Source organism: Haliaeetus albicilla, chromosome 18 (genome assembly GCF_947461875.1).
Source record: "Haliaeetus albicilla chromosome 18, bHalAlb1.1, whole genome shotgun sequence".
NCBI classification, from domain to species: domain Eukaryota; kingdom Metazoa; phylum Chordata; class Aves; order Accipitriformes; family Accipitridae; genus Haliaeetus; species Haliaeetus albicilla.
Window position 1 is genome coordinate 65117 of NC_091500.1, and position 27315 is coordinate 92431.

Sequence of the window (27315 nt, forward strand, 5' to 3'; positions counted from 1 at the left end):
CGGGGGGCAGCGCTGCCCATGCAGGTGGGCCGCGAGTCGCTAAGGGGACACGAGGAGGCGTCAGCCCTGCTGGACACGGGGGTAGCGCTGGGGGAAACCTACCGGCAGCTCCCCACAGCCCACCAGCCGCCCCTCACCTGCACACGAAGGTGGTTTTCCCGGAGCCGGCCATGCCCAGCACCAGCACACACACCGGGGCCGTCGTCGCCAGCCCGCTCGCCGCCGCCATCTTCCCAGCACCCGTTTGCCCTTCCGGGGCGCGAGGAGCACGACAAAGGGGCGGCGGCCCCCACAGCACCCCGCCATGACGCGCGCGGGACTCGGCCGTCGCCCTGCCGCCGCCACCGCCGCCGGCAGGGTACGCACCGCGGGCTCACGCGGCTTCCCCGCGCCGGACGGGCCTGGTCGGGGCCCGGGGGCAGCTCGCAGCGTCCCCCCGCGGGGCTCGGGGCCGGATGCCGCCGTGAGGAGGCAGCCGGAAACAGATGGGCGGGACCTCGCCGTCGTGCGCGGGCGGGGCGCGTGCTGACGTGGCGGCGGCGGCACCATGCGGGGCGGCGGCGGCTCGGTAAGTGCCTGGGGTCCTCGCCACCGGTGCTGCTGGCTGCTGCCCGGGGCCGCGCGGCCGGGCTGTGGTCCCGGGGCGCACGGGGCCGGAAGCCGCCGCGAGATGGGCTCCGCCGGCGGGATGGCGGGAGCGGGCCGGAGCAGCCGCGGTGGGACTTGCGCTTCGCCCCGAGGGTCTCGCTGGGCGTGGGACTGGAAGCAGAGGGAGCCCGGCCCGGCCCGGCGCTGATCTGCGCGGGCGGTGCGGCCTCGGTCCGTTTGCCGCCGCCCGTCGGCTGGGCCCTGTCCCCGAGCAGAACGGCGGTGAGCGGGACGCGCTCTGGGCTGCCTGCCTGGAGAGCCGCCAGCGACGGCGGAAACGCCTGGTTTCTGTTTGAGGGCCTGGTCGCCCACAGGCGCCGAGCCCGGGGAGCGGCGGGCCCGGCTGCCCTCAGCTGAGGGCCGGGGAGGCATCAGGAGCAGGGCGCTGCCGGCTCCCGGCGCCGGTGGTGCCTTCTGTCCGGAAGGTCTTCATTGCAGGAGACGGTAGTCCATGAAGTACGCAGGTAGAAATGGAAACGCGGGACTGAAACAGGGGGTTCCCTGAAGGGTGCTGAGCCATCACGCCGGCCCCCTGTCTCGGAGGGGGCAGGGACAGTCACGGCAGTGCAGGACACTTGGTGCTTCCACTGACACCTCTCCTCTGTCGCTGTAGCACTGACTCACTAGCAGTTACTACATCTGTCTCCTGACCTCAGTAGGAGTTTCTGTGCTGTGCTTAAACACCATCTTCCCAGATGTGTTGTTGTAGAGCAGCCTGTCTCCAGCAGCAGGCCATGTGCCAGGTCACAGAAACATCCCACAGTCCATAGGGAGGCAGAAATGGCCCACGTGCAAATGAAGTTTCTTTGTCTCTTCAGGCTATAGGCCACTGTTCTTCTTTTTCTAACCTGTGCCAGGAAGTTGGCTTTTTTGTTTCCCATATGTCCAGCCCCTGGGCATTCCTGCACTCGTTAGGTCTCTGTTTTCTAAGTGGGAAGTACACTGCATAAATAAAAAAACATTCAAAACTTAAACACCAGTTTTTCTAGATGTTTCCTTCATAATTGCTGTTATCAGCTTCTCAGAAAGGAAGGCTAGACAGATCATCTGTACTTTCCTTTTTTTCGTTGCAGATCCTTAACTGTGACCTAAACTCTTCTCTACTAATCTTCACTTTAATGCGAAATTTTTTAGTTCTAAAAAAACCCACAAAAACATGTGTCATGTTTGTCAGTCATGTGGGTTCTTCTAATGGTAGATTAGGCCAGCTAATTGCAGCAGACTATGCCTGCCTGTTTGTTCATTTTTATTGTTATAACTTCACAGGCCTAATTTTTTCTAGCTGCTCCTCAGTGAGGTTTCTCCACATTTCTTATGTAGGGTGTTTCCCAAACACTGCTGTTTGCACTACTGGATGCCTGTAAACTGTATCAAAGTAATACACAGACATTCAGCTGACATTTTTTCCAAAGAAGACAAGATGTGATTGTGAAGTCATCAATCAAGCAGTTGTGAATTTCTCTCCTGCTGGTTGCCTAACCTTTCCATGAGAGGAGACTGTGGTCACAGTTTAAGAATTCATCTGGTTGATGTCAGTGCCCACTATTAAATTTCTTACCTGGTGGTTAGGGTGTCTCTCACTGACTGTGGTCATGGGAAGAGTGAACTACTGCTTGGTCCTGTGCATAAATTAGAAAGCAAAAGCATAAAAGACAGACTGAAGTGAATTTCTTTCCAGTGCATTTTTTTTAGTGGTGAATTTCATTTGCCTTGAAGCTGCCTGTTCCCTAGTTTTGATATAGCACCTGAAGTTTCTCAGCATCTCCTGACAAGTCATCACATTTTTATGACTTCTTCAAATTCTGTCATATCCCTGTTTTCCCCAGTTCATTAGCCAGTTCCTGTACATGGCAAAATACTATCTCTGTTTCTAGGTTACAGTTTTGGTATCTCGTATACTTCTACTGGGCAATGATTTTTGTTTTCTAGTCTGTATAACCAAGATTTTTGTAATGGGTTTCCCAATGAAGAACAACATCGAGTCATTATTAGTATTTGGAAGAAGGTGATAAATGATTGTCCACATGCCAGGAGCAACATACAGCAAATGACTTGTTTATATTGCCTTGGCGTGGTGGTTTAACCCCAGCCAGCAACTAAGCACCACATGGCCGCTCACTCACTCCCTGCCCCCCACCCAGTGGGATGGGGGAGAAAATTGGGAAAAGAAGTAAAACTCGTGGGTTGAGATAAGAACGGTTTAATAGAATATAAAAAGAAGAAACTAATAATGATAATGATAACACTAATAAAGTGACAGCAGTAATAATAAAAGGATTGGAATACTCAAATGATGCACAGTACAATTGCGCACCACCCGCTGATCGACGCCCAGTTAGTCCCTGAGTGGTGATCCCCCCACTCCCCAAAGACAGGACACTTGGGAATGTCAATGGTATCTGTTAAATTATGTGTCTTAATAGGAGCATAAGAAGCAATAAGTGACAAAAAAATCTTTGTTAAATAAGAAGAAGGATTCTGTGATGTGGATAAAGTGAACATCTGGGCAGATGATGGAGTATGACAAAATAATTGAGAGAAAAAAATGAAAAGAGGACATAAAAGAGACTAAAGACAACGTTCCTGGCATGGTAAATGCAAAAATTATTTCATTAAGGAAAAAATAAGTACTCTATAAAAACTAGTAAGTTAGGATCTAAAATATTTGTCACCGTGTGATAAAGTCCAGGCAGAAAGCAGGTACCACTGAATGAATTGGAGACAAAGAACACTCCATCATGCCCCAGTGCAAGGGGAATGATTGGCTTTCATACGGGGAGTGTAGAGGGGCTCATCCCTATTTTGATTCCAGTTGTAATTCAGCTGGAGTTGAAAACGTTAAACACTTCCTTGTTGCAGAAAACAATGGTTTCCTTTTCAAAGGATGGTATGCACATCCTCAAAGTGCAGGTGACTGTGTTTAACTGAAAAGTGAAACATGCAAAAATAAGAAAAATTATGCTGCTAATATGAATTGTTCTGCTTTATTAGGACACCAAGCCTGGACATCACAGACAACAGAAGGTCAAGAGGTCTCTGGGAAACAAAAAGTATGTGAATGTTTCTTGCCTAATTTGACTGAGGGAAAGAAAAAAGCTGAAGGATTCCTATTGGAAAACTGTATCTGGTCTTTACATATTCTGAATTTTAAAAGCTGCAACGATTTTGGTTTATGTGATGAGAGTCTCGACTGACTTTGCTTATTGGTTTGCAGGAAAAGTGCTTTTTTTTTTTTTGACACTTCAAGGGGTCTTAGCTTTCATTTATTGTTTTTAAAAGTTTTTTAATACTGGGAACGTAAATATTTTCTGTTCAAGACCAAATGGTGTTCCAAAATCTGTGTATTTTGAGTGTGATTGCAACTGAAAGGCTTTAATTTGAGAATTCCTATCCCCATTCTTCTGCAGTACCTCCTTAAACATAGTATATACTGATCTGACCTGGTACCATCAGTGTCTCCCACTTATTAATTTCTGTATTGATGTGTTACCACATGTGAACTCCACATCTCAGGGTGTGGGAGAGTATTGCTGGGACGGTCATCACAGTCATCATTCAAGTGATCCACTTCTTTGAGTTTGTGAATTGTGGTAGCAATTGGATGTGTTGAAAAGTGTTTCTGTTTTCTGTTCTTTCCTCTTATATTAATGGTATTTGCCCAGAGAATAGATACTTTTATGTTTCTTTGACACCTAATCATTTTGCTGTCATGACAGTAGTGTAAATATCCAGGCATTTCAGAGCTGTGAGAAATATTTGAGAATAGTGAAGCAACGTTCCCTCTGATCTCTAGGAAGAAAAATCAGTGCTGCTGGCTAGTCTAAATTAGTCTTAATGTAGTGTGATTTGTAGGATATACTATAAGGCTGTCTTCATTGCTGAAAGCTTTGCTGGTTAAAATTCTTACTAGCGTTAAGTCTTTTAATCGTGTAGTGTCAGCTCTGACTCTGGGAATACATACTGAAGGAGATCTTGCCCTTTGTGGGATGGAAAAGGTCTCTTTTGTAATGATGGGCTGCAGAAGAATTCTTATATTCCACATTGGTTGCTTAAGGACAAATGTGTATTTTTAAATTGAGATTAACTTGGGCCTGCTTGTTAAGATGAAGGTTTGAGGTAGGATGAATATTTTTTTCTGTTCCTGATGAGTAGCTCTCTAATGTCATTCTCTAAAAGATGTGCTGAAAAATAATGTTTAGGATGTTTTATCTTGCTGGCACTTTTCAATTCACAAAACTCAGGAGATTCAATGAACTGTGAGATGATTTTTTAGAGTATTTGGGAAGAGGAAAGGGATGTTGTCTGTCAAGTTATTGTGGTTGTGTATGTATGTATGCATACATATACATAGGATTTCAAGTTGTTTTCCAGGTCTAAGCAATTTGAGGAGGTGGAAACTACTGTCCTAGGACTGAGCAGTAACTATGATGAGACAGTCAGCAACATTTCTTCTGCCTCACCGAAGGGTCGAGTGAATGGAAGTGCAGAGTCCAGAAGCAAGCGGACCATTCGCAGGCCTGCTTACTGGTTGGAAATGAGAGGAATAAAAAACAGCATTAACAAATCTTCAGAAAAAAAAGGTACTCATCACTCTTGGCTCGACGCAAAACTGTTTTTCTCTCTGGTTCTTTTATGAGAGATTAGATGACTTCTGAAAGACATGCTGCAGTTCAGCCACAAATTACAAGGCTGGTAATGCTGCTCGTGTATTAGGAGAAATAAAATTCCTCCACTACAGAAACATAGGTCAAATTCTCTGATGTTACGCAGTTCTTTTTGAGTGACTTGTCTATTAAAATTAATGATTCTGTGACTGAACTCAGTTTTATCTGTAGAAGAGAGATGTATAAGGGTTCTGCCAATCAACAAACAACACTAAAGATGTAGAAAAGGGGACCATTCAGCAGTACTCTGGTTTAGACACGGCTTTTGTGGTTGGTAGATTATTATGTTTTTTAAGGATGTTTTTATTTCTTTTATTTCTCACTTCTGTCACTTTGATTTTCTGATTTGGCGTGGTTTGGGTCTTAGGTTGTTGTTTTAGGAGCATTCGGATTTTCTGGCCTAGGAGCTGTTTTCCAAACTTCTCATGTGGCAGAGAGCCAAAACTTTGCTCTCCTTTAATGCACTTTCTTCTTATCTCTAAGTCAGAATCTGTATTCCATTCTGTTATGGGGAAAGCGGAATATGGTAGCTTGATAGAAGTGAGGTTGCTGCGGCTCCACACCCCCAGGTCCAACCAGTAGCGAGACTAAGTGTGTATTCCTGTAGGTATAAACACATGTATACAACATGTATACGCAGCCAGCCACACAGATCAACACGAAGAGGCGTGCTCAGCACTCACACAAATGGCACGAATGGTCTCCATCCTGTTTCCCTCTCTGGCTGATCAGGATGAAGTTGTGTTATTGAGAGAAAAGAAGCATATGTAAAAAATATATATAAAAGAAGTACATGCATATGTATGTGTACATTTGTGTGTGCACACATGTGTGCAGTGTGGATCTCTCCTGTAGCTGGACTTAAACACTCAGTCTGCTCAGTATCTGGCTTTTGGATCCCAGTATCCTCAGTTGCTGGTACATGGATGCACTAGCCCCTGAGGCCCGCAGAGCCATGCCAGTTGCTGGTGTAGACCTCCTTACAGACAGGCTCACACTCACAGGCAGTACTCTCCCCTGGTGCCTCTGATTTGGTGTCAGGCATGACCAGACTTGTATACTGACCAACCACCTGTTTACAAGCAAGTGACCCTTTTTATCCTCTTAACACCTCTATTTTCCCACACTTGATACTCTCCAAATCAGTTAATTCTCTCCCTTTCCCTTCCTTTGATACCACTCCTAAACAACCCAGTCTTGTGTAGTCCTGAATTGTTCTTCACTAGCATCCCATGTGTCACATAATGTCACACTCGCCCTTCTCACCACACCCCTCCTTCCCCCTTCCAAAGGGTGCTCCAGAGAGCAGCTTCCATTGACCCATCCTGGTGAGTCTCCTGGGACAGACCTGGGAGTAAGTGTCTGTTTCTTTGAGTCCATAATTTGTGTTCCCCTACCTGCCATTGTGCTTCTGTACTTCTCTCTGTTAATGAAGATAAGCCTTTGATAGGCCTGGAAATAGTGAAGGAAGGCAGGATTTTGTTTGGGTTTCCCCACCAGCTGTTGTTTCTCTATGCTTCTTTTTGTGTGTGAGCAGATGAGCTTTTTATGACATAACCTAGCACCTTCTGGCTATCTTCCTGAGGAGTATTGTTTTCCCAGACCACACTGTGGCACTGTTTCTTCCGTATCTTCTGTGTCAGAGGATTGCAGGCTGTGGAGTGCCTAAATGTTACTGAGTCAAAAGGCTGTGTCTAGCTCACTGGTGTCCAGGTGCCTTACAAAAACTACTTTTTTTTTTTTAAGTATTGAATATGAGGATAAGCTGAGGCAGCAGCAGACTCAAAGCTGTTATCCAGACTGAATAATGAGACTGAAGCATTTCTGTTCTTACTCATTAGCAGGGGAAGTACTATTGAAAGGCAAGAGGAAATCTGAGCAAGGGGAAGGCGAAAATCTTAAAGACTCTCCCAAGAAGAAGCAGAAGATTTCGGGTAATACAAATAATTTGTAATTCCTAGTTACAAGCTTCCAGGTACTTCAGACTTCCCCTCTGCCCAAATGCTATCCTCTGCTGTCTTCCAACTCTATCTCTGATTCTGGATATTTTGTTATACGAGACTGTTGACTAGTTTCTATTTTGCAGTGGGAGGTGATCTAATTTCAGTCTGTCTTCAAAGTCCAACAAAGGAAGGGAGGAAAGGAAGTAGGGCAAGTATAGGCTAGTCTGCTTCATTTCAGTTTCCCAAAAGATTCTGGACTAAATAATCAACCAAATTACTTGTGAATGTCTGGCGATTAATGAGTAGATGATAACAGCAATATGGGTTTGTTAAGGAGAAATCAAACCCAACCACCTTTATTTTACCACAGAGATAGAGCGGGGAAATGCTTGACATCATAGGTCTTTCATGCCTTCAAAGGGTTGTTCATCAGTGGTTAGGTGCAAAAGGAAGTGTACAAGTGGTGAAAGTAGGACCAGGTGATGCAGGAGAAGTATACATTTGCTGTCCAGTCTTGCAAGGGTGAGGTGAGGAAAGCTAAGGGCAACCTGGAGTTGAATCTGGGAAGGGGTGTGAAAGACAACAGGAAAGGATTCTACAAGTACATGTACAGCAAAGGGAAGACTAGGGAAAGCGTGAGTGCACTGCTGAACAGGGCAGGGGAACTGGTGACAAATAGCATGGAAAAGGCTGAGGTACTCAATGCTTTCTGTGCCTCAGATCTTTATCAGTTAAAGGAATCCTTCAGGAATTCCAGGTGCCTGAGACCAGAGGGAAGGTCTGGAGCAAGGAAGCCTTACACTCAGTGAAGGAGGACGAGGTTAGAGCACTTAAACAAACTGGACATACCTAATTATTTATCAGCAGTCCTAGCTAACCGGGGAGGTCCCAGTTAACTGGAGGTTAGCAAATGTGACACCCATCTACAAGAAGGGCCGGAAGGAGGATCCAGGGAGCTACAGGCCTGTCAGTCTGACCTCAGTGCCAGGGAAGGTTATGGAGCAGATCATCTTGAGTGCCATCACACGTTACATACAGGACAACCATGTGATCAGGCCCAGTCAGCATGGGTTTATGAAAGGCAGGTCCTGCTTGACTAACCTGATCTCCTTCTATGACAAGGTGACCCACTCAGAGGATGAGGGAAAGGCTGTGGATGTTGTCTCCCTAGACTTTAGTAAAGCCTTTGACACCGTTTCCCACAGCATTCTCCTGGAGAAACTGGCTGCTCGTGGCTTGGATGGGTGTACTCTTTGCTGGGTAAAAAACTGGCTGGATGGCCAGGCCTAAAGACTTTTGGTGAATGGAGTTAAATCCAATTGACAGCCAGTCACAAGTGGTGTTCCCCAGGGCTCAGTATTGGGGCCAGTTCTGTTTAATATCTTTATCAGTGATCTGGATGAGGGGATCGAGTGCACCCTCAGTAAGTTTGCAGAAGACACCAAGTTGGGTGGGTGAGAGTAGGAAGGCTCTACAGAGGGATCTGGACAAGCTGGATCGATGGGTTGTATAAGATTCAACAAAGCTAAGTGCCCGGTCCTTCACTTGGGTCACAACAACCCCACGCAATGCTACAGGCTTGGGGAAGAGTGGCTGGAAAGCTGCCCGGAGGAAAAGGACCTGGGGGTTTTGGTAAACAGTTGGTTGAATATGAGCTAGCAGTGTGCCCAGGTGGCCAAGAAGGCCAATAGCATCCTGGCTTGTACAGAAATAGTGTGGCCAGCAGAACTAGGGAAGCGATTGTCCCCCTGTACTCAGCACTGGTGAGGCCGCACCTGAAGTACCATGTTCAGTTGTGGGCCCTTCACTACAAGAAAGACACTGAGGTGCTGGAGTGGGTCCAAAGAAGGGCAACGAAGCTGGTGAAAGGTCTAGAGCACAAGTCTTATAAGGAGCGGCTGAGGGAACTGGGGTTGTTTAGCCTGGAGAAAAGGAGGCTGAGGGGAGACCTTATCGCTCTCTACAACTACCTGAAAGGAGGTTGTAGCGAGGTGGGTGTCAGTCTCTTCTTTCAAGTAACAAGTGATAGGACAAGAGGAAACAGCCTCAAGTTGCAGCAGGGGAGGTTTAGATTGGGTATTAGGAAAATTTCTTCACGGAAAGGGTTGTCAAGCATTGGAACAGGCTGCTCAGGGAAGTAGTTGAGTCACCATCCCTGGAGGTATTTAAAAGAGGTGTAGATGTGGCGCTTAGGGACATGGTTTAGTGGTATACTTGGCAGTGTTAGGTTTACGGTTGGACTCAATGATCTTAAAAGGTCTTTTCCAACCTAAACGATTCTATGACTCTAAGTCCCGTGGGGCCTGACGGGTTGCACTGAGTGCTGAGAGAGCTCGCTGATGTCATTGTGAGGCCACTCTTGATTATCTTTGAAAGGTCATGGTGACTGGGAGAGGTTCCTGAAGACTGGAAGAGAGCAAATATCACTCCTATCTTCAAGGACAGAAGGAAGGAAGATCTGGGGAACTACAGGCTGGTCAGCCTCACCTCAGTTCCTGGGAAGGTGGTGGAGAGAATCCTCCTGGAAAGCATTTCCAAACACATGAAGGACAAGATGGTGATTGGGAGTAGTCAACATGGATTCATGAAAGACAAATCATGCTTAATCAACCTGATAGCCTTCTACAATGAGGTCACTAGTTTGGTGGACAAGGGGAGAGCGGTGGATGTTTTTCACCTCAACTTTAGTAAGGTTTTTGGTGCTGTTTCGCACAACATCCTCATAGACAAGCTGACAAAGTACATGTTAGATAAATGAACAGTGCAGTGGATTGAAAACCAGCTGAACGTCCAGACCCAGAGGGTTGTGTCAGCAGCACAAAGTCTAGTTGGAGGCACATCACTAGTGTTGTACCCCAGGGGTAAATACTGGGGCCAGCACTGTTTAACATTTTCATTAATGACCTGGACAATGGGAGGGTGTGCACACTCAGCAAGTACACAGATGATACAAAACTAGGAGTGGTGGTACACTAGATGAGTGTGCTGCTGTCCACAGGGACCTGGACAGGCTGGAGAATTAAGCAAAGAGGAATCTCTTGAGGCTCATCAAGGAGAAATGCGAAGTCCTGCAGCTGGGCAGGAATAACCCCATGTACCAGCATTTGCTGGGGGCTAACTTTCTGGAAACCAGCTCTGCAGACAGGGACCTTGGGGTCCTGGAGGACAGCAAGCTGACCATGAGCCAATAACACGGTCTTGTGGCAAAGGCAGCCAAAGCATTCTGGGCTACATTAGGAAGAGCATTGCCCAGCAGGTCGAGGGAGGTGATCCTTCCTTTCTGCTCAGCACTGGTGAGGCCATATCTGGAGCACCATGTCCAGTTCTGGGCTCCCCAATACAAGAGAGACATGGACATACTGGAGAGAGTCTAGTGCAGGGCTGCAAAGATGACTGAGGGACTGGAATATCTTTCTTGTGAGGACAGGCTGAGAGAGCTGCGACTCTTCAGAGCTGCCACTCTTCAGTCTGGAGAAGAGAAGGCTCAAGGGGGAATCTTACCAGTGTGTATGAATACTTGATGGAAGGGAATGAAGAAAAGGGAGCCAGACTCTTCTCTATAGTGCTTACTGACAGGACAAGAGGCAGTGGGCAGAAATTAAAATACACAATATTCTATTTAAAGACAAGAATACATTTTTTTACTGTGAGGGTCGTCAAACCCTGGCACAGGTTGCCCAAAGAGGTTGTGGAGTCTCCATCAGTGGAGATACTCAAAACTTGACTGGACACATTCTTCGGCAACCTACTCTAGCTGACCCTGCTTGAACATGGGTTGGACTAGGTGATCTCAGGAGGTCCTTTCCAACCTTAATGTTTCTGTCATTTCTGTGAAATAGGAAAAAAGTATAGAATAACAGTTCACAATGTGTTCTAGGTTCAATTCTAACTATTGGTTTTGTCACCAAGGACTTGGAAGTATGTAGACGGCACAAAGCTGAAAGAGATGGCAAGTGTGTTGGAGAAAAGGCTAAAACTGAAAGTGGTCTTGACGTTAGAGAAACAGTTTAAAAAAATAGAATGGAATATAGTGTGTAAAATTAAAGATACTATAGTTAGGAAGAAATACTAGCACAGCTGAAAGACAAAGAACAACCTCCTAGGTGTCAGTTCTTCCGAAGAGGATTTGAGATTTATAAGAGATCAAAAGCTCAATAGGGAACAACAGTGTCATACTTGTTTTTAAAAAGGCAGATGTTATACTGAGGTGTTTGAGCAGGAATGTAGACTTTCAGACACATGAAGTAATTCTGCTCTAATGCAGGGTCACACTTGGAGTACTGTTTGCAGCCGTGTGTACTGCAGTTCAGTAAATGTGTGGACCAACTGAAGAGAACAGGCAGAAGAGAGAAAAAAGCATAACCCATGAGAAAATACTGAAACAATAAGAGTTGTTTAGTCTAAAGAAAACAGGAATGAGTAGAGGAATGGGACTGTCCATTTGGTTGTCAAGAAGTCTACTAATTAGATTGGCTCAGCCATACTGTGTGAAGAGTTCCCATCCCCTGAGCTTTGTTATGAACAACCATACAGATTATAAATATCTGGATGGGACTAATGCCTGCAGCTGTAAATAGCTATGGATATTGAAAGGTAGTAGGGAACATAATCTTGAAATTCCTTTAAATAAAAAAAAAAAGCATTGAACATTTCTGAATGAGTAGCTTTGAGACAGCAGACTAAATAGCAGCCTCCTAGCAAAAAAATCTCTGCTTTTTTGTAACAAGGCTCGCAGAATTAAGTCTTCTGGTCTCTCTTGTTTGTGTTATAACAGGGAAAAAACAGCAAGCTGGAACACAACAAAACTCCAAAGTGAAAAGCCACTGTGTTCAGAAAGAACCGGAAGCCTATGGCACAGGTAAGGAGAAGCACCACTTGCTCAGAATTGTTTATGAAGCAGCTAAAAGATAAATGTGATTCTAGGATTTGCATCTGAGCAACAGCTATGTTTCTGGTGTTTTCATTTTGTTGTTCACTGTACTGTTCACAAGGAAGAACTGCTTGCTGTACTTTTGGCACTGTAAGTACTGCAGAACAAGATTGGAGGGACTGCATACTGCCTATTGGTGTAGTTCCATGTGGCTTTACCACTGCATAATAAAACAGTGAAGGGGGAATCACTTTTTGAACTGAGCAAAAGCCTGTTAAAATAGTTTCACTATAAAACTCATAAAAATATTTATACTTTTTAGTCAGCAGAATATGTTTGCAGGAAAAATTCTGTAGCTGTTGCTGCCAAATCACCTCTTCTGGTAACCTGGTAGCCAGAGACCCAAGCAGTCCATAGTAGAAAAATAACATTAGCCTTGACTCAGCAAGTGGAATGACTTGATATGCATAGCTCACAACACTCATTAAATACCCTAGTTTTCTGCCAAGTGCTGTTTGATTCACAGACTTTTCGCCCACCCACCTGGGGAGGGACAATCTCTGCCTGTTATTGCTGGGCAAAGAGGAAAGCCTTTAGATCTTTTTACGATAAGAATTCAAGCAGATGGCTGCTAAGCCACTTTTTTCCTAGAACCCATTTCAGTAATTTATAATCCTTGTGGATTATGCCAAGCTTTTGCTTGGCATTTCAAAAAGAGGCCAAGAACTGGAAACTGTGCTACACAGGGTACTTTCCCCTGGCTGTTGAGTAAGTTGGCCTGGTGGTGCAGCTCTGTTCACTTTCAGTACCAGAACTGCTGGCTGACATAAGTGGAGTTCTAAAGATTTGGTTAGTAGAACTGAACCATTGACTTTGTCTGAAACTATTCAGTCACATCTGTCACTACTGTGAAAACCATTTTGCCAAAAGAAAAGTTTACTGTGCATGCTAAAGTAATTGTGTAATAAAAATGAATGAAGGAAAAAACTCTACTGAACAAGTGGAAGAACATTCCTTGCAAGGGGATGGTAGGATTAAAGAGTTTTTATAAAATGATCTCCCAAAAGGAGTGATGTGTGCCTTGTCACATGACACATTTAAAGCTGCAAATGAGCTAAACCTTTTAAAGTGTAGCTGGACACAAGTTTGGTAGAATGTGACTTGTTTCCTTCTAAGATTCATTGTGCACATCAAAGGAAAAAAAAAAGATACTGTGTTTGCAGTTCTATTCCAAACCTTTTGTTTTGACAGGTAGTATGGAAGAGCGATGGTCTTTGGAAATTCAGGACAAAGGCCGAGTTACCTGTCCAACATGCCGGGCTGTGGTGAGAAAGACTGTAGAAGGACTGAAGAAACATATGGTAAATTGCAGGCAGGTAAGAACACAAGAGATGAGCAATGTTTTCTTTACTCCTCTTCAGCTTACTGGTAGAAAGGCCTGCACACTGTTTTGTGTTGCACTTAAAACCAGTTTCATATCATCATCATGTCTCTAAGCAACAGTCCTTTATACATCTGTAAGAGGCTGTGCTTGGTGCTTCTTGCTTAGCCTTTTGCTGGAGGTTTGGGGTAGTGAACAAAGGTGTAGCTATTTCATTGTTCCCCTAAATTTTAGTCTCCATAAAATCTCTTCTGTTCTTAATGGGCAGTTACCAGGCCCAAATAAAACGTTCTGCTCTCCTGCTCCTTTCCCCCAAAGAGTTTCCCACTGCTTTGGTTAATTTACAGTTACATGCACCATGTCCTTGTTTATTTCTAGGAAATGTTCACATGTCATCACTGTGGGAAGCAGCTGAAGTCTTTAGGAGGGATGAAATACCATGTCATGGCAGACCATAACAATCAGGTAACACAGCTGCTGTGCATCTAAAAATCCTACAAGCAAGACAGTCTTTTGTTCCTTCCCTGGTGCACAGAAACATGTTTTTTCAAATGTTATACCTGTTCAAATCTTCTCTACCTATTATTTTTCCTGTGAGATTTGGCATCTGAAGAAACAGTAAAATATTACCAGAGATGGTAGGCATGCTACATCTTAGAAAGAGGAAATGAATTTCTGTTTAGGCTGGTTATATGTCACACATAAAAGGCATTCTCAGAAAAAAAAAAACAATTGCTCATTAGGCTGCAATTTTCAGTCCTTTGCTAGAAAGTAGGAGTTTTTCTACATCCAGAGCAGACTAGATTTCAGTTCTTTGCAAGTTCAAAGGTAAAAAAGTAGAAGCAGCAGTTTAGTTCTTGTGTCTATTTACTGTTAAGATCCTAATGCTACAATCTGCTTTTCCTCTTTGCTATTACTTTAAAGAAGGCAATGTCTCTTGTTGTAGTTGTGAAGAATTAGAACTTTTGAAAAGGTCATTTGGAAGTTTGAGTAAGGTTTAGATAATTAGTTACTGTTATTTTTTACAGAGTTCCCAGTTCTGTGGTTTCTGAACCTACAGCTGTTCTAGTAAATGAAATAGGCCAGGGATCATATTCTGGCCCTGAGGAATAGGTCTGTCACTCAGTTCTAACTTTTTATTCAGTCTAGGTGTAATTATAAGGTAGTGTAGGAAATAATATATAAAATAATCATCAGAGAGAGAATAGAGAAGAACTTGAGCTGTAGTTTAGCATAAATTAATAACTGCTATGGGCAGTTAGTCTGCTTAGCTTTTGTTAGGCTAAATGGAAATGGTGGGACCACTAGATGTTAAAGATGCATGACAGAGAGAGATGAGTAAGTACTTTCCACAGGCAGAAGGGGAGAAAAGTAATTATAGAAACACACACCCTTATCCTTCCCAGCAGCTATAGTTTGGGACCATTTCTGATCAAGGTTTTGTTCATAGATAGCTATCTAAATGTTAAAACTCTTATCTGCAAAGTGGTTTTCAGGCAGTTTACTCCTTTTAAAGATAATTTGGTTGTTCTGGGATATAGACAGTGATCTTTGTATTAGATAGACTTCTGTAAAATCGTGAGTGGCAGAGATTGAATTATTTTGGAAGCTTTCCTTTAGTAGCGTGTTGAGTAATGAATTCCCTATGAGAAGACCTGTAAATGCTGAGCATCCTGTGTTTTTCTTTCATCTCTCTGCTGTGCTTTAGCCAGTTGTGAAGGAGGGAGGAGAATTGGATGAGCAGCTTGAGCGAGACCGCCTTCGGAAGGTTTTGAAGCGTATGGGAAAACTAAAGTGTACGAGGGAGGTAAGCTTCATTGTGCTATGTATCCTGAATTATAGAGCAGCAGATGCATGAACGTAAAATATGAGAGTTCTGCTGGGTATGCTTTGGTGCTGGCAAAGCTGGATTTATTTCAAGATCCTAGCTATGCTTTTAAGACAGAGTATCATTGAATCATAGAATGGTTTGAGTTAGAAGGGACCTTTAAAGGTCATCTAGTCCAATCCCCCCTGCAATGAGCAGGGACATCTTCAACTAGATCAGGTTGCTCAGAGCCCGGTCCAACCTGACCTTGAATGTTTCCAGGGATGAGGCATCCACAACCTCTCTGGGAAACCTGTTCCAGTGTTTCACCCTGATCTAAAAAAATGTCTTCCTTCCATCTAGTCTGAATCTACCCTCTTCTTAGTTTAAATGCATTACCCCTTGTCCTATTGCTACAGGCCCTATGAAAAAGTCTGTCCCCATCTTTCTTGTAAGCCCCCTTTAAGTATTGAAAGGGTTCTGTAAGGTCTCCCTGGAGCCTTCTCTTCTCCAGGCTGAACAACCCCAACTTTCTCAGCTTTTCCTCATGGGAGAGGTGTTCCATCCCCCTGATTATTTTCATGGCCCTCCTCTGGACCTGCTCCAACAGGTCTGTGTCTTTCCTGTACTGAGGATTCCAGAGCTGGATGCAGGACTCCAGGTGGGGTCTCACCAGAGGGGCAGAATCCCCTCCCTGAACCTGGTGGCCATGCTGCTTTGGATGCAGACCAGGATATGGTTGGCTTTCTGGGCTGCACGTGCACATTGCCAGCTCATGTCCAGCTTTTCACCCACCAGCACCTGCAAATCCTTCTCTGCAGGGCTGCTCTCAATCCCTTCATCCCCCAGCCTGTGTTGATACTGGGGGATGCCCCGACCCAGGTGCAGGACCTTGCATTTGGCCTTGCTGAACCTCATGAAGTTCACACGGGCCCACTTCTTGAGCTTGTCCAGGTCCCTCTGAATGGCATCCCATCCCTCAGGCATGTCAGCTGCACCACTCGCCTTGGTGTCATCTGCAAATTTGCTGAGGGTGTACTCTGTTAAGGGAGAAGCTGCTGCCCGAGCATTCACACACCTATCAAGGAGTCGCGCACACACCATCTGAGACTTTTAACTGTTAGGACCGGAGTCCCTTCGCAGCGGGTGACTCTGGTGAGCCAGTGGGTACCCCTTTTGACTCCTCACACACACACACTCACCTTCGGGTGCTTCTTCTTCCCTCGCGCTCAACACTAGGTTCCCCAAAGCAGAATCTCTAATCAAGGCCTTCAAAATAAAAGTGTAATTTATTCTATCTATGGTGTACAAATTCCGATAGCTCCATCTGGGTGCCTCCGGAGAGGGACCCCTAATACTCACATCCCTTAGCAATTATACCCTTACTATATAAGTTCCCGCCCCTCACACCAGAGTCTGGTCCAATAGTAATATTTGGGTCTGGGGTCTTCTTCTCTCTCATTGGGTCCTTTTTCTCGTCTCTAGGTGGGTTCTTTCTCTTTCCCGTTTTTCAGGCTAGCTGTTACTATGTCTCCTTTTCCCGGCTCAAAATGGATTTGGGGCTTTCTGAATCTTATTCCTCCAGTCAGAGAACAGGTCAATGTTAAGTAAAAATATTAAGCAAGCTGTGAGTTCTGCTTTATCATGAATGACTACTTTTAAGCAGCTAAACAAAGTCTTTAAAGCCCTTCAAAACATATTAACAGCTTCTATAATTTATATACATTCCTGTGCTATTATAGCCTCACAATCTTATCCCATTATTGCCACATGCTGTTTACGTCTCCGTTCAGGTGTGGTCCGCATGCTCATGTACCTCAGCTTTGCCACCTTCCACAACAACTTGATCCCACTGTCTGTGTCGTTGATGAGGATATTAAACAGTAGTGGTTCCAATACGGACCCCTGAGGGACACCATTTTTCACTGAACTCCATCCAGACGTTGAGCTGTTGACCACTACTCTTTGGATGTGACCAACCAGCCAATTTCTTCTCCACCAAATAGTCCATCCATCAAATCCATATCTCTCCAATTTAGAGAGAAGGATGTTGTGGGGGACCATGTGAAAGGCCTTACAGAGGTCCAGATAGATGACATCCGTAGCACCTCCCTTGTCCACTGATATAGTCACTCCGTCATAGAAGGCCATGAGGTTGGTCAGGCAGTCCTGCCCTTGGTGAAGATACGCTGGCTGTCTCAAATCACCTCTCTGTCCTCCATGTGCCTTAGCATAGCTTCTAGAAGGATCTGTTCCATGATCCTCCCAGGCGCAGAAGTGAGGCTGACAGGTCGGTACCTCCCAGGGTCCTCCTTTGTACCCTTTTTAAAAATGGGTGCAATGTTTCCCTTTTTCCAGCCACTGGGGACTTCACGTGACTGCCAGGATTTTTCAGATGTGGAGAGTGGTTTGGCAACTACGTCAGCCAGTTCCCTCAGGATTCTTGGGATGCATCTCGACAGGTCCCATAGACTTAGGTATGTTCAGGTTCCTCAGGTGGTCACAAACCTGATCTTCTCTTGCAGTGGGAGGGACTTTTCTCCCCCCAGTCCTTGCCTTGAGGTCCATCCACTCAAGAGGTGTGGGAAGAGAGGTTGCCAGTGAAGACTGAGGCAAAATAGTTGTTGAGTACCTCAGCCTTCTCCTTGTCTGTTGTTACCAGTTTGCCAGTCATGTCATCAGTGGGGGTATGCTTTCTTTGACCCTCCTTTTCTGGATGACTTATCTATAGAAGCCCTTCTTATTATTCTTTGTGTCCCTTGCCAAGTTCAGCTCCAGCCACACCTTGGCCTTCCTGACCCCATTCCCACACAACCAGAGAGCGTCCCTATACTCTTCCCAGGATACCTGTCCCTGCTTCCACTGCCTGTGCATTTCCTTCTTGCCCTTTAGTTTAACCAGCAAGTCTTGACTTACCCATGCTGGTCTCCTGCCTTCCTTTTGTGATTTCTTACACCTGGGGATCAAGAGCTTTTGTGCTCTGTAGAAAACATCCTTAAAGACCTGCCAGCTCTGTTCTGCTCCCTTGTCCCTGAGGGCAGTTTCCCAGGGGGTCCTACTGACTAGCTCCTTAGAGAGCTGGAAGTTTGCTTTCCTAAAATTCAGGGTCTGGACTTTACTCTTTGCCTGTCCCACATCCCTCAGGACTAGGAGCTCCACCAATGCATGATCACTGCAGCCCAGACTGCATCCAATCTTGACATCACTGATTAGCTCACTTGCGTTGGTGACCAGCAGGTCCAGTAACACATCCCCTCTGGTAAGGCTGTCTATTACCTGGCTTAAGAAGTTATCCTCCATGCACTCCAGAAGTCTCCTGGATTGCTGACAGCTCATCATGGTACTTGTCCAGCAGATGTCAGGGTGGTTGATGTCCCCCAGCAGAATGAGAGCCTGCACGATGCCTCCTGTAGCTGGAATAAGAAGGCTTTGTCAATAGGCTCCCCTTGATCCAGCAGCCTGTAGTAAACACCAGCCACAAGGTTTTGTTTGTTGCCTCAGTCTCTAATTCTTACCTGTAAGCTTTCAACCAGCTCGTGGCTATTATTCAGAGACAGCTGTTCACAATCTATCCATATCTTGACATAGAGGGCAACCCCTCCACCCCTCGTTCCTTACCTGTCCCTTCTGAACAGCTTGTAGCCATCGATAGCAGCACTCCAGTCATGGGATTCATCCCACCAAATTTCAGTAATGGCAACTAGGTCATAGCTTTCTAGCAGCATGGTGGCTTCCAACTCCTCCTGTTTGTTGCCTGTGCTGCATACATTGGTGTAGAGGCACTTCAGCTGGGCTGTTGGTCATGTCACCTTCTTAGAGAAACACACCTCGGTTCCTTTGACGTACTTCACCGGTGTTTCGCTGTTGGCTCCTATTACATTAGGAGCCCCTGGCTCATCTCTGTAAGACTTCAAGTGTGCTCCAGTGTACCTAGCACATCTCAGAGCAACAGGCTGACGGCCCTTGCTAGCACCCTGTCCATCAAACCTTGGCGTGTCATCCCATGGCTTGTCATGGGCGAGCCTGATGTTATCCCCTTCCCTCTTCAAGTCTAGTAGTCTCTTGAGGCACTTTGGTGGGATGCTGTGTTACCTGGAAAGCAGCAGGATGCCTGGAGAATTTCCTCTAAACACTTGTGAAGCACTGAGCATAGCCAATGCATTTTGGAATGACTGATACTTGGTTAGAACCTCATGACTAAACAAAGTAGGAGTCTGGTGAACACTAACTAGCTCAACTAGAAGTTTTAGGGTTTAACACATGACTTGTTAGAAGATATTCTCTTGCTTACACTAGAAAGGAGTTCACCTTCGGATACTGTCTGATCCCCATTCAAATTCTTTTAGAGAGGATAACTAGGGTGACTAAAATGGAGTTTTTATTTTATATTACTTTTTTTTTTTAAATGGCTTCTTTAAACTATATGGGTAAATGTACATCCAACAAAGGTATGACTTTATAAATGCATTCAGTGGAAGATGGCAGGGAAGAAAAAGTTAAAGGATAACCATTTTACCTTGCAACAGTATTATAAACTGTTCACAGAATTACACTATTGTTAAGGCTGGAAGGGAACTTCTGACGTCATCTAGTTCAACCCCTGTGCTCAAGCAGGGTCAGCGAGTATTTGATATGTTGGTGTCTTCAAGTGGGATCAAGAGGACACTGGATTGTTTCTTTTGTGCACCAGAAGTATTTTATTAATGTGTACTTCTGCTCTTTCCTTAGTTGTTTGTAATAGCTGGGAAGTTGTTTTTTATGCATAATTAACTGTGTGAGTTTGTCTATGGGTTTTGAAAATACTGAGATTGGCCACAGCTAGAGAAGGGAATGGAGAGCAGATGGGTACATCTAAGAACGTTAAAAACTTACTGATGCATGTTTGATTTGTCCTGTTTCCAAGCTCACTGTCAAGTTTATCACTGGATTCAGGGTTAGGAGATACTCTAGTGAGTGACATCCACAGGAACCATTGGAGTTTTTGTTGGCCTCCGCTGTACCATGAGACAATAGCTGTACCCTCGGAATAGCTGGAAGTTTTATTTACCATCATCCTAATATTGCTGCGTTCTAGGCAGTTTGACCAGCCAACCAAGTATAAAACCTTCCTCTTTTTCTGCCCGACTCTTCCATTTGTATCTGAAAATCTTCCTGGTTTGTGCATCCTCATTTAACATCTTGCTTCTTCACACCATATATTGAAATTTTCTGTTGTACACTACCTACAGAGAGGTTCTAAGAAACAGTTTCTCCCAGTTGCAGCCAATTCTTTGTCCCAGATTTTGTCTATCTGCATAGCCTAATGTTAAAGTTTACTACCTGATTGTCTCTGGTCTGGCAGGAAAAGTGATAGTACTTTGGTCAGCAAACTATGGGTTCTATACACAGTGGTCTTGTGATCACTTGGAGAGTGTTTTTCTTCCATGCATTTTTCTTCTGCATTGACAGGGCTGCACAGGCAGCTTCACTAGCATAATGGGATACCTGTATCATGTTAAAAAATGTGGGAAGGCTGCTTCAGAGCTGGAGAAAATGGCTATGAAGTGCCATCACTGTGGAAAAGCATACAAATCGAAGGCAGGACTTGTCTACCATCTCCGATCTAAGCATGGGCCGGTAAGTGCAAATTGCCATGGATAGTGTGGTGGTACTTCAGCCATTCAGACTTGACACACGCAGGCTTTTGTCTGCTACTTGGGTGGGTAATTAGGGATAGAAAATCTTTGCATTTTTCTGTCTCTCTGGAGTATTCTGTCCTTGATACTTTCCTTTCAGCAGTAGCTGTTGCTGTTCAGTGACTAGGATGAATTTTTTAATAGTAAATCACCATGGCAGCAGTAAACTTTCCCCAGCCTGACTTTTGCTCCATGGAAGAATGATACTAACCTGTATAACTTGTGAGATGCTTTTCTTTGCTCTTAAAAGACCCGACATTGGAGCAGAACAGGCAATACTATGCTCATTGTCCATGAGGGTTTTACAGCAGATGATGTGATATCCTTTCAAGACAAGTGGCTGCATGAAACTCTCTGCTTAAGCCTTACTGCTGTGACCCCCCTGAACAGATTTGGGGGTCTGTCTTCACTAGTGGGATGCACTTCTGTCCTATGTCTGTGACAGTGAACCACAGCTCCAGCAGCATTTTTGTGAGAGTTTTGGCAGAATATTTATTCACCATGTGTAGTGTAACTGAAATAGGAACTAGTGAAGGAGGCTCACCTTTTTTGGCCTTCATTGCAGGTCACTTTCCTCCATGAGGAGAGAAGAACAGAGAGCCTGAAGGAAATAAAACGGGAGCCAAACAACACAGGCAGAGTTCAGAGGAGATCTGCAAAGGTGGCAATCTACTATCTCCATGAGCTAGCTGGAGAAGAGCTGGCCAAAGAGTGGCCCAAGAGAAAAGTTCTGCAGGACTTGATTCCAGATGACCGGAAGGTACAAGGCCTTAAAAATGCGATATAGGGTTTGAGTCTTTCTTCACATCAGAAGAGTCTTGCACTGGCATCTACCCAGTGTTGCCAGTGTATAGTGGCCCCTGGGAAGCAATACTGAATAATCTTGTAGGAGGGATCAGGTTTTGCTCTCTGGTCTTAGATGATGGTATTGCTGCTGTAGGAATTGCTGTGGTATAAGTATTTTATCCAGGCAGACTATAATGACTTTCAAGTCCTATTGCTCTAATTTTCAGTGGGCACAAGTAACAAAGGCAGTTGGAGGCATTATGTTGCTCACAAGTCATAGGCTACAGATCACTGCTGCCATTCAGTGATATTTCATAGCTTTTCAGGCTTCGGAGTTTCCAGGAGTATCTGTTAGGCTGTAAGAGGAGCCCAAGGGAAAAGGATGATTTATTATTTTAATGGTGTAAGTACATTTAGAGGAATTGTTGCGGTCAAAGTTATGGGAAGTTTTGGATTCTGATATTGTGGGGGTTTTCCGGATTCAGTTGTTTGTAGAGAGTCAGTGAGATGGAAAAAGATTGGTTATTGAGAGTTTGGCTGTTAGAGTAGGAGAAGAAATAGCTTACAGCTTTCAGTTCCATCTCTTTATCTTAGCTGAAATATACTCGTCCTGGACTGCCCACATTTAGTCAAGACGTACTGTGCAAATGGAAAACGGAGATAAAGATGTACCGAAGAGTCCACTGCCCAAATCAGGTAAATCTTAAGTGTTTCTGAAGCCTCAAAGGGGGCAGATTTCAGGTCTGTATGAGCCAACAGCTTTTCCACAATCTTGAAACAGCAGTTTGTCTCTCTGTGGGACACAAATTCTGCTCCATCTCAGTATGGTTGGTTAGTGTAACCAAGACCCTGTTTGGACTGTTGCCCTAGGGATGATCCCTCTGGGGATGTATTTGTCCACTTCAGAGCCAGTAACTTGGTGTCAGAGCGGTAGAGTTTTCACATCCAGCTGGGAGCTTCTCCATTTGGAGGTCTGAGCAGTGGAAAAATGACAGGCCCCTGCCTGTCTACCAGATGTACTAAAACTAATTATAGAAGGGAGGAGTAGAGATGGAAATGTAAGAGCAGAGGGACTTTGTCTGGTACAGCACTTAAGTTTTCTTCCAAAAGCTGGAAATGGGCTACAGAAGACTCATGCATGGCACTGTCATCCTGGTCTAGGGATGCTTATGCATGTGCACTTAGCTTCTACAATCCCGCACAGCAGTCACCAGTCAGATCCAGTGAGAAGAAATGGCCCCACTGGTGGAAACGATGTGATGCACGTGACACACACTGCTGGATAGCCAAGGATCAGTGGTGGCTTCCATCTGGGTTTGGTGTAGAGACAATGCCTTCCCCCTGCCCTACCTCACGCCCACCACTCTCTCCCCAGTTTTCAGGCTTGCGTCATTTCCAAGTATAAGAATTGCAACTTAATGTATATGGACCTGTCCCCAGAAAGCAGCTGTCCTATTTCACCAACCAGTAACCCAGAAGCATGTCTTGCACCTACCTCCTGTTTCAGGGTCTGGGCTGTCGGCTGAGCATGATCTAGTATCCCAAGACTGATGTCTGAAGCTCCACATGGGGAAGACCTGTAAAGCTGCCCTTTAACAGACTGTTGATGTCAGATGCCGTACTTTTGCTCTGTGCCACTAGATACACAAGCAGGGCAGGAGAAATTTAAGTGTCTTGTACTTGCCCCTGTGCTTTGTTTGAAGTTAATCTCTGCTGCACTTTAGGCAAAAAGCAAACTCTATCATTTTACTCAGGCTTTTGGTGGAGGGTGAATGTAACTGTGACAGGAGTCTCTTTATTATGTGTAAATGTGCTCAGAAACTGGAAATATTTAACTTACTGAAAGCTTAAGTCTCTTTAACAGTCTTTTTACCAGAAGCTTTCTGGCTTTGTAGGACTCGGTATCTCCCTCCCTCTACCTCTCTTGCCCCTTTTGGAATTGTCTTCCAGAGAATAAGACTTTCTTGTGGAGGAAGAAGTGATTTCTTACTAGAGTTTTGCTGACACATATGTTTTTTACTCTTTCAGGGTTGTGAATCTGTATATGGCAGTGTCTCTGGACTCAAATCTCACCTCGGCACATGTACCTTGGTTGGTAGCCTTCCCGAACTCACTTTTAGACCAATAGCCTGACTGTCCCTGTCCTTCAGATATCTCCTTGTTCAAGCTGTTGTCCTGTCATCTGCTAATCTGAGTTCCTCACAGTTTGAGTGCTTCCCTATAGGCTAATAGGGTTGCCATTGCAAACACTGCTTGAGGCAAGGAGGAAGCATCTTAATGGCATGCATTTTAGTGAAACTGCAGTCCTACCTGTAGATTCACAGCTACAAGAGCATTTTTTCCAGGTACAGTGCTGGGGACCTTGTAACATCTCACAGAGCAGTCCTATGCTTTGTGGGCATAACCGGTCAATAATGTAAGTGCTCCTGTAGCTAAAGCATTGTCTGATATGAATAAGAGTTTCTACTTCTTACTGCTGGGTTATATGTGAGCAAGAATATGATGCATAGGTGTATCAGCCTTCTAGGCAGCAATTGGTGATGGATTTTTTTTGTTTTGGTGCCAGGGAGACTTTGTGGCTGGCAAATACAAGTGTCTCCTGTGTGAGAAGGAGTTCATTTCAGAGAGTGGGGTCAAGTATCACATCAACTCTGTGCATGCTGAGGTAAGGCAGGCAGAATGGAAGCCCTCAAACCCCAGGTTGTTGGAGGTGGGGAGGGTGTTGGAGGTGGGGAGGGTGTCTTGGGAAGGAAATGCTGGATTCTTGCCCTGGTTTATTTTTTCCTTGCTCACTGTGGGGAACAGGGTCCTAGACTCAAGTGCCCTTTGATTTGCTTTTGACCATAGCTGGTCTTACACGTTGGTCTGGGGAGCCAGTGTTGTGTCGTGTCACATGTCACATGTCTTGTCCCAAGCTGCTGCTGCTCTGTTCAGCTCTTCAGCATTTCCTATGCCTTTAGCTGGGCAATTGCCAAATCAAATCTGAGTTCTCTGAGACAGAGTGACACCTGGGAAGGAACATCAGAGAACAGAGCTTTGTTAGGCAGCTGCCTTTCCAGATCTCACATTTCAGGAAATCCTTGTCCCACAAGGCAGCTTTATTATAAGCCCTGGTAGGCTTTATATGGTATTTCCACCATCAGTACCAACCTGTTGCCTTCTAAACCCTCCAGGACTGGTTTGACGTGAACACAACTACCACCAAAAGCTTTGAGAAGCTAATGAAAATCCGCCAAAGAGAAGAGCAGAGGAAGCAACGGAAGAAACGTCCTTTGACCCGGGGCAAAAAGAAGAGAACTGGGACCCTGGCTGCCAAGAGGCTCCCCAGTGCTGGAGTTGAAAAAATGAGGAGAAGTAAGAGAGGTCGTCCACAGCGGGTGGACAATGAGAGCATGAGTAGTGAGGAGGGGGAGCCCCAAGTTGCACAGAGAGCCGAATTTCCAAAAACCAGCCGCAAGCGAGGCCGAAAGTAAATTCCTAGAAGAAGAGAAGAAGTAATCCTAAAGCCTTTCAGTTACAAGCCCCACTCCCATCAGGCTCATAACCCACAGCACTAATATAAGCAACTGAATGTCTTTGGGCCTGTGACTCCATTCTGCTCGGTGACCTTGATTTTGAAACTGTTTCCTCTGGTCAGTTGTGAGAGACTTCAAACCAAAGCTGTGGTACAGAGGCTGCCTCTCCTGGTGTAGTTCCCTTGGACAGTGGCACTAGCAGTGTACTCAGTGTAATTCCTGCTCTGGTTACAGTCTCAGTTTGGATCATATTAGTTGCTTGTTTAGTGGTTTCCAGTACAGCAGCTGTCTGTTTTATCATCTTCCACTGATGGGTGAGATCAGGGTTCTTTTTTAGCGGTTCTCCCTATAAGGGACTGACTAGCACAGTGTTTAGGTCTCTTTAAGGGGGGAATCCTTTCTTGCACAGTATGCATACAAACTAAGCAGCGCTGTGCAGCATACAAAGGCTTTAGCTTGCCCTGTAACTGTCCTGTCTGTTGTCAGCCAGGCTGCCACAGAAGAGCAAATACCTTCCTAGCATGTGCTCCAGTCTGTTGCACAAGGCATCGTCTCTACTTCATACACTGATGTTTAGGCTCAGCACCAGACCATAGCACATGAACTCTGGTCTGCTTGGAAGTGATGGGACATCATTACTACCCTCATCAGGAACCCAGTATTCCCCTGGCATCTGTCTTCTCTAGCACTGGGCATTGAATGTATGTAAAGGGTCTTTCAGTCCAGCGAGGAATAAATATCCTCCAGCCTTTCAGAGATTCACTGGCCTTTCAGACACCCCCAGTAACTAATGTAATAAGACGGCCTTCGTGGATACTCTGAAGACCGCTTGTTTCAGATTCACCGGGGAAACAAACTTACTGCAAGACAGTGCATATCTATGATAGCAGTCTTGCTAACGCTGAAACCCAGGTTCTGTTGAATTGCCTTGCCAGTGTGGTATTCTGTCATGCCCGTGCTCTCATAGTGTCCTTTTTTTCTGCACTGTAGAAGTCACCTTCGTTGTCATATATCACCTGTTTCTTTTCAATACTGCTTCCTTTGTGTGAATGAGGTACATTAGCCGTGGCTTCCATGTGTGGAAAAGGTTGAAAGAAGAGGGTTCATTATTCTAAGTAAGTCATGTATTGGCATGAACTCTAGATCATAGGAAATATCTTCCTGTGCTCTGTAAATGCAGCAGATGTCATAGAAGCTAGTAGGAAGCAGCAGCACAGGCAGTCCTACTCTGTCTTTCAGAGAATGGGTTCTCCAAAATTTCTGTTAGCTAAAGACCCACTGTACCAGGAAGTTTCAAAATTTGACCTTTTCCTTGCAGTTTTGCAGGCAAGAAAATAGGCAACTGGCTCCCTGTTAATTTTCACTGACTACCAAAGTTGCTGGTGCTGAAATTCACAGGGAAGCCATTGCAGTGCCTGGTGAACAGGCAGGTTTATATGTATGTGTTATTACCAGAATAATCACATTGGCCCTGACAGTGGGAAGTGCTGTATGGCCAGGGTGTTCTCAAGAGCTGCCTCTCCCATATAATAAGCAAAGCAGACCCCAGCTGAGCATGGTGTGTCTCTCATGGGGATTAACACCTGTTCAGTAGTGAGACAGCATGCAGTGCTCCATTGTGATTTACACACAGTAGTTACAACTGCCTTTTAGAACCAGCTGTCACTGTGGTTGCAGTGCTGCACTGAAAGTATAGATATGTGGACTTCTGTGCAGGGTGTATAAGGTTTGCAGTAAGAGGGACAAGATCAGAAGATGACAAAATAAAATGTCACCAGTGCAAGAATGTGGTTTCTTGTCTGTTTGGTGTGTAGTGTTCTTGGTACCACCTCTACTTGCACAACACACCCCAGCCTGCCCACTTGGTTGTCCTGCATGCTCTGGTGCTGTTCAGTTGTCTGCACCATTTCTCCTCAGTATTCCAGTGTACACAGCTGTACATTGACCACACCTGTTTACTACCTTCCCACCCGAGAGGTGGACAACATGGTAAGCCCATGAATTAAAGGAGGTTTTTCTTAGTGGA

General features: G+C 45.2%; 1 protein-coding gene across 7 annotated transcripts; it reads left to right on the forward strand.

The window, feature by feature from the left end:
• On the forward strand, positions 1-27315 carry ZNF512 (zinc finger protein 512). 7 transcript variants are annotated; one of them, XM_069805295.1, is made up of 14 exons: positions 1-24; positions 3640-3698; positions 5020-5228; positions 7154-7246; positions 12030-12113; positions 13377-13501; positions 13885-13971; positions 15215-15313; positions 20762-20929; positions 21554-21748; positions 22369-22470; positions 23803-23865; positions 24341-24439; positions 24948-27315. In XM_069805295.1, exons 1-14 carry the CDS (start codon positions 19-21, stop codon positions 25245-25247), a joined length of 1689 nt encoding a protein of 562 aa, XP_069661396.1. In that variant the 5' UTR covers positions 1-18; the 3' UTR covers positions 25248-27315. The 7 variants fall into 7 exon arrangements, with proteins under 7 accessions (XP_069661396.1, XP_069661392.1, XP_069661393.1 ...); XM_069805291.1 differs by having other exon boundaries at positions 19-568; positions 5009-5228; XM_069805293.1 differs by lacking the exon at positions 1-24 and adding an exon at positions 492-568.